This window comes from Lutra lutra, chromosome 8 (genome assembly GCF_902655055.1).
Source record: "Lutra lutra chromosome 8, mLutLut1.2, whole genome shotgun sequence".
NCBI lineage: Eukaryota > Metazoa > Chordata > Mammalia > Carnivora > Mustelidae > Lutra > Lutra lutra.
Window position 1 is genome coordinate 26,054,630 of NC_062285.1, and position 14,329 is coordinate 26,068,958.

Here is a 14,329-nt window from a genome sequence, read left to right on the forward strand (position 1 = left end):
TCCGCTGTGAGGGGCTTTTGTGGTTTTTTAAAAATTTCTTTTCATAAACTAAAGCTCATTTGCCTAGAAATACATCTAATACTGTAAAATAAATATGAAATGAGAATAAAGGATCATTGTATATGGAAGTATTAGGAGCAGAAAGACTAAATTCATAGTCTTTACACAATCTTAACAATTCTCTTATGGGTTTTCAGCCCCAAAATCAGTTAGTCCTATTCCCCAGAATCCGGCCTCTTCATTCATGGTTTGTTTGGGTTTTTTTCTTGAGCCCGTCTGAAGCTCAACTAGCTAGCCAGCAGACTATACCAACTCCTGTGGGTAATTTACTAACTGGCAATTGAAAATCTGAGGTTAATGTCCAGTGTGAATATTCATGCAGCTGTTTTTTACTCCTTTAACTATGGACCGCATTTAGCTATTTACATGTTATACTATAATTCAGCATTGATAATACCTTCTGGAAAATAGCCTCTATCAGAATTGTTCCTTCTGTGATTCACTGATATGATCTCTTTAAAATTGCCTTACAAGTGTTTCTTTGGATTGTACAAGGGAATCACATGATACCCTCACTCACAGGGACTGAGGAGGAAATCTTTTAATTTACCTGGTTAGGGGAATCCTCCACCCATACTAGATCCTGCCCCCAACTTCTACTAAGCAAAGGAAGGCCTCAACTGAAGTGCAAGGAGAAACAGGAGAGTTAATGCCCCCAGGCCTGAGTCCATAAATATTTTTAAGGGTCATTATAACTACAGGTGGTTTCTGCCTCCAGACTTCCCGGGTAGAGGACAAGATAAAGAAAATTCAACCTCTGATATGCTCTGGTCCTAAGTAGCTGCAGTTCCAAAAATGGGCAAGACATCCATGAAAACCCAAATTTATGGCACAAATTCAGGCTCTTAACTCTTAAGATGAGGACTGGAAGTGTCGTAAATGCCACCCCCACCCCACACTTTGGATGTCCTCCTTTAAAGCTCAAACTACCTCAGTAAACAACAGAATCTGTCAGTTAGTGTATTAGAGACCTGTCTTTGCTTGAATAGCAGAGAGTGATGCTGTCAAAGAAAGTCTAGTTTGTAAAATGATACTCATTTGGAATAGTGTGGTTTCTATCACAGCCGTCCTTAGTAAGCAAAGAGAGCCTGTTTAAACCAGCAGCAGTAAGCAAAAAGAGGCGATCCAACGATACAACTGGAGTTTTAACCTGTTTCTAAATAAGCGTGCAGAGTTACAGCTCATCACATGGTAGTCCACAGTGATTTTATTTATAAAATGAAGGAATTCAGAAGGTTTCATAGTGAAATTTCGAGATTTGTCTTCTTCATGTCTCAGAAAATAAAGCGACCCTCTTTTTTGGAGTTTGTTGCTCCGTGGCCCCTTGCAGACATGGCGTTGGCACTCCTTACAAGGAGCTACAAGAATCTGCATAAGAGGAAGGGCTGGAGAGCAGGAAGGGGCCAAACACGAGCCACCTCTGCTCTTGCTGCCACTGCTATGGCCGTAAGTCAGGAAGCTGCCCCCTCTGTACGCGGCTCATAACTGGGCAAGTTCATGTGCCTTGATCTGGTAAGAACACTTCAAAATAACATCTTTGTCCGCCAGTAGAAAGTGGACTAGGAAGCACTGCCAGCTTCTGCATTAGGACAGCATCTCAGAAGTCAAGATGCTGTATGATCCCATAGGGAGCTCCCGGCTCCACAGAAACCTCCAGATACCCAGTTTTAGGAGTCGCAGCAAATGCTAGAAAGAGCAACTGCATCTCTGTCTTCTAAATGCTGCCGTAAGACCCTCCTAAAATGCCATCCTGGCCCCTCCCCAACCCCGCTCACTCCTCACCCACCAAATGCTTCCTAATGCCCTGAACCTCTCTTGTGGCATTTATCACCTTGTACTTTATATGACAGATATTTATGTATGTATCTCATCTGGGGAGCCCAACCCGAAACCCCTTGCATGTGGAGCTACACACACAATAGATACGTATTGACTCAGTTCAGTGCCCTCCAAGCAGTCTGCACCTTCAGCGAGCACTCGAGCTGCCCCGGGGAAGACAGTACGCTCAGCCACGGCATGGCAGGCTCTCAAACATGCTCCCTTTGCATGGGGCCAAAACGTGTCTAAATCAATACAATTTTTGAATGAATGAATTTTGAGTGAATTCTTACATAGTGTTTTGTTTATTCTGACAAATACCTCTTGGGCAGTAACAGGGCATTTGGCTCTCTGAGCATAAAAGAATGCCTATTCTTATGAGAAACACAAACTCCCAACCAAAGAAATGCAGTGTGGAAAGTGCTGGAAACATAGTTGCTAGAAAAGACGGAGTCTGTGAAGAAAGGAGGGGCTCACTTTTGCCTGATGGCTAGATTAGGTCCACAGTCCTCAAACCAGGGTCAAGTCCTGCCAGGTGGGTCCTGGGCAGCTTCTGGGAGTCTCCGGTCAGGTGGCTGAGTGTGAAGCAGCCGGTTGATAGTATCAGATTTCAACGGGGTGTATGTACGAACCAGAGTGGCTGGTGTCTTCGCCTTTTGACTCCTGAACCTCTAAAATCTTCTGCACCCCCTTAGCCCCCCATATAGCTATACACAGCTGCTTCTTTAAAGTAAATTGGGATTCCTTTTTTTAATGGCTTCTAAATGATATAGGAGCACTTAGCAAAAATCTAAGATCAATTAATTTGGAATAAAGTCTGAATGCAGCCATTGATAGGCATAGCAAAATTCTGGTTATGAATAAAACTTCATCTTAGATGATGATGGTAAAACTCTCTCCATCTAATATTCCCACATCCACTCATTTGACAAACATGCATGGAGCACGCGGTATGGGACAGGAGTCAGAGTCACAGCCTCTGGCTCCCCAGCAACGCCCTTACACACCCTTTACCAGCCGCAGGACCCCAAACTCAGCAAACAGTCTGAGAGCACTCTTTGCATAATGATGTTTAACAAGCATCAGGGACCACAAGTTGGAAGCCAAAGTGAAGCAGAGAAATGAGATGTCGTGGATAATCCAGTTGAGAATAGCATTTGGCAAGGGCAGGGCCTAAACTTCCCCCATCATCTGAATCATTGACGCCCTCTTTACGCTGACCATAGTGTGCTAGGCATTTTTGAGAAGCACTAGGACAAATAAAACTAATAATTCCTATTCACCAGGAGAAGAACAAATCCCAGATCCTCTTGTTTCCAAATGGTTTTAAAAATCTAAAGTAGGACCAGATTTGCAAAGTGATAAGTATAATGATCCAAGAGTCAGCTTTTATAATACATCTTACTTAAGTGAGATTTTCTTCCTTTTTCCTAATGAACACTTACCAATTGCATTTCTTTGTATTAAGGTCATTATTTGAGGAGCACATGGGTGGCTCAGTGGGTTAGACCTCTGCCCTCAGGTCATGATCTCAGGGTCCTGGGATGGAGCCCTACATCGGGCTCTCTGCTCAGCAGGGAGACTGCTTCCCCCTACTGCCTGCCTCTCTGCCTACTTGTGATCTCTCTCTCTTTGTCAAATAAATAAAATCTTTTTAAAAATAAAGTTATTATTTAAGAGTTATCATGTTATAATCAACAGTCAATGACATAATAGTTTAGATTATGACTACTGAACTTTTCTCTATTCAAGAAATTATTGAGTACTTACTATGTGCCAGCCCTTGGAGATAGAAAGTCTAAGTTGCAGGCATCAGAAAGGGCCACATCTAAGAAATAATTATCCAGTGTAATAAATGCAGCCATGTGAGTATGTCACATAAAGAGCAGTCAGAGTATGTGGTCACCTCCACGGGAAGGAAAGAGTTAGCAAAGGCTTTGAAAATGAAGTGTTCACTGGGTTGCGGAGGAAAAGACAAGCTGTAAGCATCCACGGAGTGCTAACAGACAATATATTATCACCATCTGAGCTCATATCTTACCACATAGAGTCCAAGTTGAAAGGTGCGTTACAGGTCTTCTGCTCCGGCAGCCCAGGCAGAAAATCCCTGACAGGGAAGCAGGGTGACAGGTGCATTGGTTTTCGAGTTGTGCTGTGGGACCTGGCTGTAGATTCTCCTCCCAAGGGTAGGGGTGAGAGGCAGAATCAAACTGCCTGGGGCACCTGCTCTTCTTGTCTATTTATTTTATGGATTAGTTTCCATAAGTTCTCACTGGAGGGAAAAAACAAATACAGTCCCACAGCCGAAAACCACTGGCAGAGTAAAAGAGCAGGGGCCTCTGGGTAGGCCCGTATTCGTGTGCTTAGGCAAATGAAATTATTTCATGTAGGAGAAAGTAGCCTGTCAAGTACAATGCACTGAGTACATTCAGATTATTTTTAAATCATTTCATCATGATCTCTTTGGACCTTAGTTCCTTCATTTCAAGAAACAAAGAAAATGAGAGTATTTCACCTAGAAATCTCAAGCCCCCTGTAGCTCTACAGTTCTATGAATTTGAGTTGATCTGCCTTCTCTTGACTGTTTCTGAGGACAAGCATGCATTTTCAGCGTGCTCCTGTCCGTTGCTTTGGAAGAGACTTAATGCTGGAATTAGAACCTCTTGTTTTGTGAGTAATAACTAGTCACTGGTTTTACAAATTGCAAACACTGGTGCATGAAGCCGGAAACCACCTCGTTTATAGGATACAGACATTGCAGAAGCTAGCGATGGTTTTTTTGTTGCGCATATGCCCGAAGTAAAATGCTTCAAATGTTGCTTTTAATGAAATATTTATGTTCTTTTGGTAGCCAGAAGTGCAACTTGCTGAAGGCTTTGATGTGTTCATGCCTAAATCACAGCTGGACTCTATATTGTCAAACTACACTCGCTCAGGAAGCCTTCTGTTTAGAAAGCTGGTGTGTGCATTTTTTGATGACAAGACTTTGGCTAACTCCTTACCCAATGGGAAGAGGAAAAGAGGACTCAATGACAACCGGAAAGGACTAGACCAAAATATTGTGGGTGCAATCAAAGGTTGGTGTGCGTCATTTCATTTTATGGGTTCTTTGTTGAGCTTTGCCTTCATTTCATAAAGATGCAGTGGAACCTGTAGTCACGTAGCTAGAGGTCACTTTAATTTGCCCTTGGCAATTTACACACCGGTGTGGCTTTGGGGTATGAGCTCTGTAACTCAGCACCCCAAATATCACCAGAATTTGGTATTTGAAGGTGACGCTGGCTTGTTAAAATTATTTCAGAGACAGTTTGTTCTGCTGCAGAACCAAGAAGTTTTTCTCTAAGTGTTTAAGAAGAAAGTATCTTTCCTCTTAGTAATTTCTGAGAACTTCATCAAAATATGATTTTGACTTCAATTTTTAGTTGAAAGGATAAAACTATGATGCTTTTTGGAAAATAAAGGAAAACAGTTCCTTCCAAAGTTAGGAAGTTGCTTCACATACATAGGTCATGGCTTCTAGAGTAAAGACATTTTAAATTTAAATTGAAAAGTGAAGCCAAACCCTGCACATCTGCACCCATTCCTGGCCTGCTCTGCTCCCTCTTGTTCTGTGTGCGGAGTCATGCGAGTTATGTGCGGAGAAAACTGTGAGTCTCTCCCCCTCGGCACCGTGAACACACACCCGAGCTCCACACATGACAGTAGCCGTGCAGGTGCCTGTATAAGTTGCTTTTCATTTATATCCAGGTCTGCATCCTGAACCCATTTCTTCACTTTAAAAAGTCCTTATGTAGGGGCGCCTGGGTGGCTCAGTGGGTTAAGCCGCTGCCTTCGGCTCAGGTCATGATCTCAGGGTCCTGGGATCGAGCCCCGCATCGGGCTCTCTGCTCGGCAGGGAGCCTGCTTCCTCCTCTCTCTGCCTGCCTCTCCGCCTGCTTGTGATCTCTCTCTGTCAAATAAATAAATAAAATCTTAAAAAAAAAATAAATAAAAAGTCCTTATGTAGAACTCTGATAAACGTAATTTTAGGTAATAGAAGTCCTTAAACATTATTTTCAAAGAAGAACGTAAATGAATTCTCAAATATAAACACAACTACTATGAAAATGGCATTTGAGATCAGGCCTTAATTTACACTCGAATTGCTGATAAGGACGTTCTTCATCGCCTCAGTCCCTGCCTTGCTGGGGTTGCAGCCTGGGGCTGGACGTGGAGTGCCTTCCTCCCCACTCCTGCTCCCCGTTATCTTGCAAAATGAGTAAATGAATTTAATAGCGCTTAAAGGATACTTTGAAACCCACAATTAACTTTACAAAATAACGTGACTTTTAAATGGAGTTAGCAAGTACCCAACAGCCTTTTTATGGCCAGAAGACACAAGCCTTGACTAACAGAAAATTTCTCATTCTCTGACAGAATTTTTTTCACTTAAAGTGACAGTTGAGTTGTATTAAATAGGAAGAGCTACAGAGATACTACAATCTGTGTCATTTCTGAAAAGAATGATTCAGCCTGAAGTGACACTAAAAACTAGATTACTGAATTTGAAAAACGGTCAGTGATGTAACTGAGACCAGCTAAAGTCAGGAAGGGTCCCATTTCCATTTAATGTGGCTGGAGCCTTCTAGAAACATGAAGGTCAAGGTTGATGATGCTTTTCATGCTGAAGCTTTTAAACACATTGAAATGTCGCCAGGAATAGTTTTAATTTTCTTTTTTCAGGACAGTGTATAACAGTATGAAAGAATTTAGAAATTAGGGAACTGGAAGTGACCATGTTCCATTTTAATGACAGTAGAGGAGTTACCCTAATGATAGATGGTGTTGAAATATGTCATTACAAGTAGTGATAGGGTTTATTCTACCATTTTCGCTTGAGACTGGTCATCACACGATAGTTTGAAAAAGCATATTACACAGAGAAATAGAGAATATGCCTTCATTTTGTTCACAGCCTCCTCTTTAGCTAGAAATAACAATTGTAACAAGGCTTCTGCTCCTAATTACAATAAAGCAGATTATTCAAATCAAGGAAATTAAATATTCTATATACTTTTATTGTTGAATTAAATCTGGCATTAAAATTCTATTAAAACAACAAGAACACTTTAAAACAGAGAAATCCAACCATAAGCCACCAACTTAAATCAACAAATACTGTATATTCCCTTGTTTCCTTGCAGTATTTACTCATAAATGTGTATATTTTGATCTAGATTTTTTCCCCTAGTTACAAAAATAGTACATGCTTGTAAAAATTCCAAACCATAGGAATGTATAGAAAGCTAAAAAGCCTCCATAGTCACATTCTTCAGAAGTTACTCTGTACATTCCCATCTTTTTTTCCCCATGAAATCTTTATTCAGAGTTTGACTTTGGTATCAGATTTGTCTTTCTTACAAGGACATTCTGTTTGTAATGGTCAGCCATCGTTTTTACCTTAAAGATTTATTCTGGTAATTTCTCATAAGCACTCTGAGGACAAGCTCTGTCTTAAATATTTTTTATTACCTTTGATGCTTCACTAAGCTTTACATATAGTGGGGTTTCCATCAATACACACTGGGTGAGTGAACAGACATGGGTTTTTATTTTTTTATCTTGACTTTGGCCTTCATGTACTGATATATGGTTCTTATACAAAATACCCATCTTTATGTCTTCAACTGATTTGAAATGATTGACATCAAAATGTTGTGAATTTCTACCAGTTAATAAAATGCCAGTGAGAGGGGAAAAAAAAAAAGGAAACCAAAATTCAGTATAAATTTAGGTACAACTCTCTTAATTTCTTAGTACTTTTTTCCTTTACATACATTACCATACTTCCACTAGAAAGTTCATTAACACACATATTAGAATTTAAAGTGGTCTTTGAAAGTAGCTAGTAATTGAAGGTCTTATAACTCTCCCTGGCTTTTCTTGCTATTTATTGGTAGAGATAAAAAGGGAAGTTTACTTCCCTAACCCAAGTCTTTTGAATCATTGTCATCTGGGAAAGTGAAAAAAAATGGCTTCTTTATATGTAAGGAGGCAGAACCACTCGTGTCATTGCTGGTGTCTGCCACAGATTTGGACAAGATTTTCCAAATATTAAATACTGTCCTCCTTCCTCTATCCTTTCAGGGATAATACACCAATACCGTATAAATTCAAAAGTTCTACAACCTAGGAATTTACAAAGACTGGTCAATTTTATAAGATATTACAACTAAAAATAACAGTAGGGGCTGAATTTTGTTCCAAATGAGGTAATTGGGCTGGTTAAAACAGGAGTGGGGGAAAAAGATAAATGAAAATCTGTAATATGGTTATAAATAACAGACATGGACTGAAGAAGAGTTGTGTTTTTTTTAAGATTTTATTTATTTATTTGACAGAGACACACAGCAAGAGAGGAAACACAGGCAGGGGGAGTGGGAGAGGGAGAAACAGGCTTCCTGAGGAGTGGGGAGCCCGACATGGGGCTCGATCCCAAGACCCTGGGATCATGTCCTGAGCCGAAGGCAGACGCTTAACGACTGAGCCACCCAGGTGCCCCAGAAGAAGAGTTTATTGTAGGATTATTAACAAGGCTTTTTGTAGTGATAATTAATATTCCGCATGACAGTATCTTGAAACTAAGACATAAGTCTTTGTAGAGATCACACTTTTCACATATTTTAATCTGCTTTATGGTGGTTAACACTTATTGGTAATTCATTAAAAATTCATCTATAACTATGACCCAAAGTATTAATGATGAAAGGATCTTTAATTAGAAGCATTTACCTGAGCACTTGACGTTTAACTCTAGAAAGAAGCACCTTATGATCTTATTAAGTGGAGCTTTAGATTTTAAGGCTGAGGACAGTTTAGTATCTTGGATTGAATTCAGAACTTACTTCATGGCCAGAACATAGAATAGAGGTCAGGACCCAGGTACGTTCTCTGAAGACCAGCTCATTCTTGCTATATGCCAGGAGACTGTACAGTTTGTCTTAGTGAGAGTTATCTGAACATTGATGTAATCCTTGGATCTCCGACTGTGTTCGGAAAATATAGTTGCTGTAAAGCAATTTTTAGGACCCATGTTCTGGTTTTTAATTCAGTTTCATGGTGATTAGTTGAGAACGTTTTATTACTATCAAACTCTACTAGATTCTTGAATCTTCTTGCATTCAGAGGAAATTCTGTACGCCTGTCACGTGAAAGACCCAACCAACCGCTCTCAGTTTACTCCCTGCAACACATAAACACACGCGTAAACCCAAGCTGCGGCCCCCCTGGCGGGCAGTCAGCGCTGACGTTAGCTGTGGGGGTCACAGCCTCCCTGTGAGGGAACCCTCCGCGGCTGGCAGGCCTCCAGAAACTTAACTATGCCTCTAGCAAGAATGGAAAGCCCAACCAGAGTTGGCATCGCCCTCTCAGAGACTCTGCCGAGTTGACCACCAAAACCTCGCGTTTTATCCCGGCAACTCTGGGGACTTGTAGGACCCATAGGAGTCCTTTCAAAATACTTCGATTTTCCATTTTATTGCACATGATTCTGCTTTTCATTTGACCTCACAGAGATAGAAATTAATATGGTTGTGGGATTTACCTCCGATTTATTATTTCTTTCTTGATACCTCTGTGTATCCTGAGAACTCTCTGTAAGATCAAGGATGGGCCATCAGCTTGGGTGTGAACAGCCTCACGGTGTTGGTGATTTTATCTTCATTTTCAGGAGAGCAAACTGAAGATCTGAGAAACTGAGTAACTAACTTAAGGATAAACCTCTAGTAGGTGGTAGAGCTGGGACTTGGCCCCAGGCCGTCTGGCTCCAGAGCCACTGTCTAGCACAGTCCTTTCCTTCTCCAAGCAGTATCTGAAAGGAAAGAAGAAAGGTTGTCCCAACTTTCAATTTCTGCCTGGAAATTTAGCATTTTGGGATCCTTTATAAATTCCTAGGAAGGTGGTTATACTAGTTATTTAAAATGACTAGTTGGTTACCGTGTATGCAGAGCACATTCACAGTGAGTTTCTGGGTAAAGGGTAGGGCTATAGCTCAGTTTACTCAGCAAGTTCAAGGGCAAGGGCTCTGCTGAAGCTAGTGAGAATCGGTCCCATCATGCTAGGGAGAAGCTAGGGAGAAGAGAAGTGTGATCCCCTCCCCAAGGAAAAGAGACACTTCTGAGACTCTTCCAATATGTGGAGCTTGGAAGTCACACTGCATGTAAGTAATTTTTCAAAGTTGTCTATAAATTTAATTCTAGTGGAACTGTTTGGCAATTGAAACCAATTGATGAATGCTCTAATTCAAGAATCCTTTTGGAAGATGCATAATCATTTGTTAATTTATCTGTTCATATTTTTACATAACAGATCAGCTTAAAACAGGATAAACTGCATAATATATAACAGCAAAATAACATGTAACAGCTCTATAATTATATCACACACATAGCTGTCCCCTGGCTCAGGAACTCTTACGTAGTTGTTATTGAGGTTGTATTTTCCCACTTTTTATGGAGACCCGGTGACAGATAGGCAGTATTGAATCTTGGCCATTCTATGCAGAGAGCCCTATATTCAACCCCTTCCATAGCGAGTCTCACATTTTAGTATGCATCAGGATCACCTGAAGTATTTTGAACCGAAATTCAGATTTCTGGGTGCCCTCCTCAGAGACTGATTCAGTAGGTGTAGGGTAGTCCCAGAAATCTAACTTTGGACGAGCAACAGCGGGTGACGGTGACGTAGGTGGTCTCACACCACCCTTGGGAAGCCATGCCATCGAGCTCCTGATGCTGATGGCAGATTCTAACATACGAGCTATCCTGTGAAACTCGGTCTCCTTCTTCTGTTCTTCAAGAACAGCTCTTTTTCTGAAGGCTGCCCTACTTCTCTTCTGGAGCAAATGAGAAAATAGCATATGTCAAGGCTCTCGTCCTTCGAACCTCTGGGGCTAGAAATTACTCATATCCGTTGTGTTACATGAGGGTCCCAGTTTCAGACATGCCTGCACCTGAAATGGCCTCATTTATCACTGGCAGAAAGGCCTTTCCAGACATCAGCACAACTCTCACATCTGGATCACTAAACAAATGCTGTATAGTTTTCCATATGGCCTTCTCATTAAAGGCTTGAAGAAAGTGTCATCTTCATTGTTGGCAAGCTCACGGCCAGTCTCCTCGATTGCGAGTTTGGCGCACTCAGTGTAGCCAACTTCTTCACCATGCATGACACCAAAGCTGTGGTCCTGGCTGCTTCTCCAGTACTGGGTCAGTCACGAGAATGCCAAAACCTCCACAGTATCACCCACTACTGAATGGAGGGAGAGCACAGAGGAGGGACAGCCCTAAAAGAGAAGGCCTTACGTAATAGGTGACTCTGAACTAGACCGTGAAGGATGAAAAGTGGATCAAATGCAAGTGGGATGGAAAAGGTTAACTGCAGGATAAGTTCAAGGAGGCCGAAATTAAATAAAGCTTGGATGGAAGCCTTTTGCCCCCAGAACTGTTTAAAGTCTGTTCTGAGTTGTTGGGCCTTGAGTCCTCACTGACCTGTTTTCCTTGAAGTGTTTAAATTCTGTGAATATAGATGCCAGGGAAACACTCCCCAGGGGTTTTCAGCCTGAGCTGCACTTCTGGAAATTTCTTCCCAAGCTTCTGAATGTCTCCCCCTCAGACCTGAAGAGTCAGAATTTGGGGAGTTGTGGCCACAGCAAGTCAGAATTCTGTCCCTCCTTTGTCACCGGTCTTCCATAAGCTCAACAAAGGAATCTCGCCTACCTCAGAATTCCAGATCCATCTCCTTGCTATATAAGGAGCATGTGGAAATGGGGAGATACTTGTTAAGAAGGTTGCAGCTTCTCGTGGCTCTTTATTCAACCTCTCACAGAATGGACAGGAAACAGCTGTGGGCTAAGCGACAAGGATCCAGCTCCAACTCCCAGTGACTGAATTCTTACAAAACCCACATTTTAACACCTGGGTTGACAAAAAAAAGCCTCCTGTCAAAAGAGATAAGTTTCTGTGGCCTAAATAGGGCCACTCCAGCGTGACTGTGCATTGCACAACATTACAGGCACCCTTCCCATTGTTGACATTGCCGATTTGTCTCTTCATTATGACAGTTTCCTGGCAGGCACAAGTAAAACGTCCTGAGGAAGGGGTGCCTTCCTGGTTTGCACGGCGGCACCGTATGGCCCAACCATGGCCCCGGAAATAGAAAGTGGTGTTTTCGTGGCCTGTCATCTTTTTTTGCATAGATTCCTCAATGACGTAGCTGATCCAGAGCGCTCACCAGCATCGTAAGGCAACAAAGCCGCATCTCTGTTTTCTTTCCCACTATAGGGGAGCAGACTTGTAGAGGAAGCCCACAGCTGGTCATGTTACACTCCTTGTAGCTTTTCAACTGGACCTGGCATGGGTGCCAGTGATCTGACACAAGTTCCAGTTCTGTTCCATGAATGGTTGTTGACGATCTCCTACAAGCTATGCCTCCAAAATCTAAGAGACGCAGAAATTGAGACTCGCATGAATTTCTGCCCTAAAGTATGTGTGCAAATGATCGTGGAATACTTCTAGTCCCTGTAGTACCATGCAAAAAAATTGACGGTATATGTCAGCTTCCATTAAGAAAACCCCTTGAAAATCCATAGACCTTATTTTAAAATTGAACTGAAAGTGGCATTGATTTTGGCCACCTTTAAGACATCTTTGTCTAAAAGCAGGCATGGCTGCATCTATCCTGTTAAAAGCACCCTTAGAAGAGAGGGAGGCTGCCTCTTGGACACATCCCGTCTTCCCACGGCTGCTCCTGACACTTGAGTCTCTTGTTACACTGACTGTGTAACCTGGAAAAGGCTCTTCTTCCTTGCACCGGGCTCTTGGTGAGATCTTGACGCCTCTCCGTGGCCAGCTTCTGGTAGCTCTCAGAACCTGAACTTCCCCTCATCAACCGTGTGCCTTTGACCCCAGAACAAACCAGTTCTCATTACATACATCCCTCCCACACCTCTTCATCACCACCCAGACTATCAGTATAACCACAGGCAACTAAGTGGGGGCCGATCCTGATTAGAAATGGGCACAGGAGCCAGGAGCAGATGAGACAGTGGACGGTGGGGACTAAGACATGCAGAACACGCTGGCTTAATTGCAGGGCTTGGGGCCTGGCCTGGCCTCTTTTGAAAGAGTCAGGTGTGTCCTCCTTACCCACAGAGCACACCCCTTGAAGGGTAGCATGGGATTTCTGACATAACACCCCCTCACAATCACACTGTTGGCAGAGAAATCAACATTCTGCTTTTTCTGTTTGAATGCTCGGAACCCTCTTTGGTGCCTTTTTGCCTTTGCCCCTAACCCTGCCTACTCACCCAGCCCTGTCTGTTCTCTCTGTCCTCACTCCCTCATCACTGGTAAAATACTAATCCAGCCATGCATCACCTTGGCCTTGATGGTCTGGAAAAAGATCTCTGTAAATATCCTCCTGCCCTGCCTTTCCCCCTCCAGTTCCTGCTGTATTAGCATGCGGCCAAGTAACATTTACTTATAAACCCAAATTTCTACCATTTTTCCACCTAACCCGTCTTTGCCCGTTAAGTCCAAACTCTGGCCTCTTCCAGACTCGCCATTACTGGAGTTCTCTCTCCTCACAACTACGTGTCCCAGTGCCCCTTCCTACTAGGTGAGCCAGCCCGGCATTGACACTGTTCCCCAGTGGTCACGTTCTCATCATGGACTCTGAGTTATGCTGGGTTCTGGGACTGCCACACTCTTCTCTCTTTAGACAAATCCAGCTCTTCATGGTCCGGCCACATCTCACGATCTCTACCATGAGACTTTCCCCAGTGTCCCAGCCTGTTCTGATTTCTCCTTTCTCTGCATTCCTGTCGCACACATTACCTTTGTGTAGTTTACCCATAAATCTCAACCCTTTCCTTTGCCACTCATGGTTTATGTGGAAGATGACAGTATCATTTATTTCCCAAACCATGTTGCTTTGGAGAGTGAAGAGGGGGCTCTCAATCATTTCACCAGGAAAACAGGTATTTTGAACTGTCCTGGACAAAGCAGGATATGTGGCCATCCTACTTAGCTTGCACCTCTTGTCTTCTCAACAAGACTGCAAGTCCCTGTGGGGCAGAGACCACCTTCTCGATTTGCTTTGCATGCTCCTTGGCGTGTGACACAGTGCCACCCACATAATCCCTGATGAATAGAGGAAGGAAGGAAAAAGGGATGGAAGGAATGAGGCAGTCAAGGTCTATTCAGGGAAAAAGGTGGTTTCTTTTTTTTTTTTTTTAAGATTTATTTATTTATTTGACAGAGATCACAAGTAGGCAGAGAGGCAGGCAGAGAGAGAAGAGGAAGCAGGCTCCTTGCGGAGCAGACAGCCCGATGTGGGGCTCGATCCCAAGATCCTGGGATCGTGACCTGAGCCAAAGGCAGAGGCTTTAACCCACTGAGCCACCCAGGCGCCC

General features: G+C 42.8%; 1 protein-coding gene across 11 annotated transcripts in view; it reads left to right on the plus strand.

The window, feature by feature from the left end:
• BEND7 (BEN domain containing 7) overlaps positions 1-14,329 on the plus strand; it is a 79,264-nt gene that overhangs the window by 39,261 nt on the left and 25,674 nt on the right. For all 11 annotated transcript variants that reach the window (XM_047739802.1, XM_047739804.1, XM_047739799.1 and 8 more), the window contains one exon: positions 4,730-4,955. In XM_047739802.1, the coding sequence (XP_047595758.1) occupies positions 4,730-4,955 (226 nt within the window). The remainder of the gene's footprint in view (positions 1-4,729; positions 4,956-14,329) is intronic.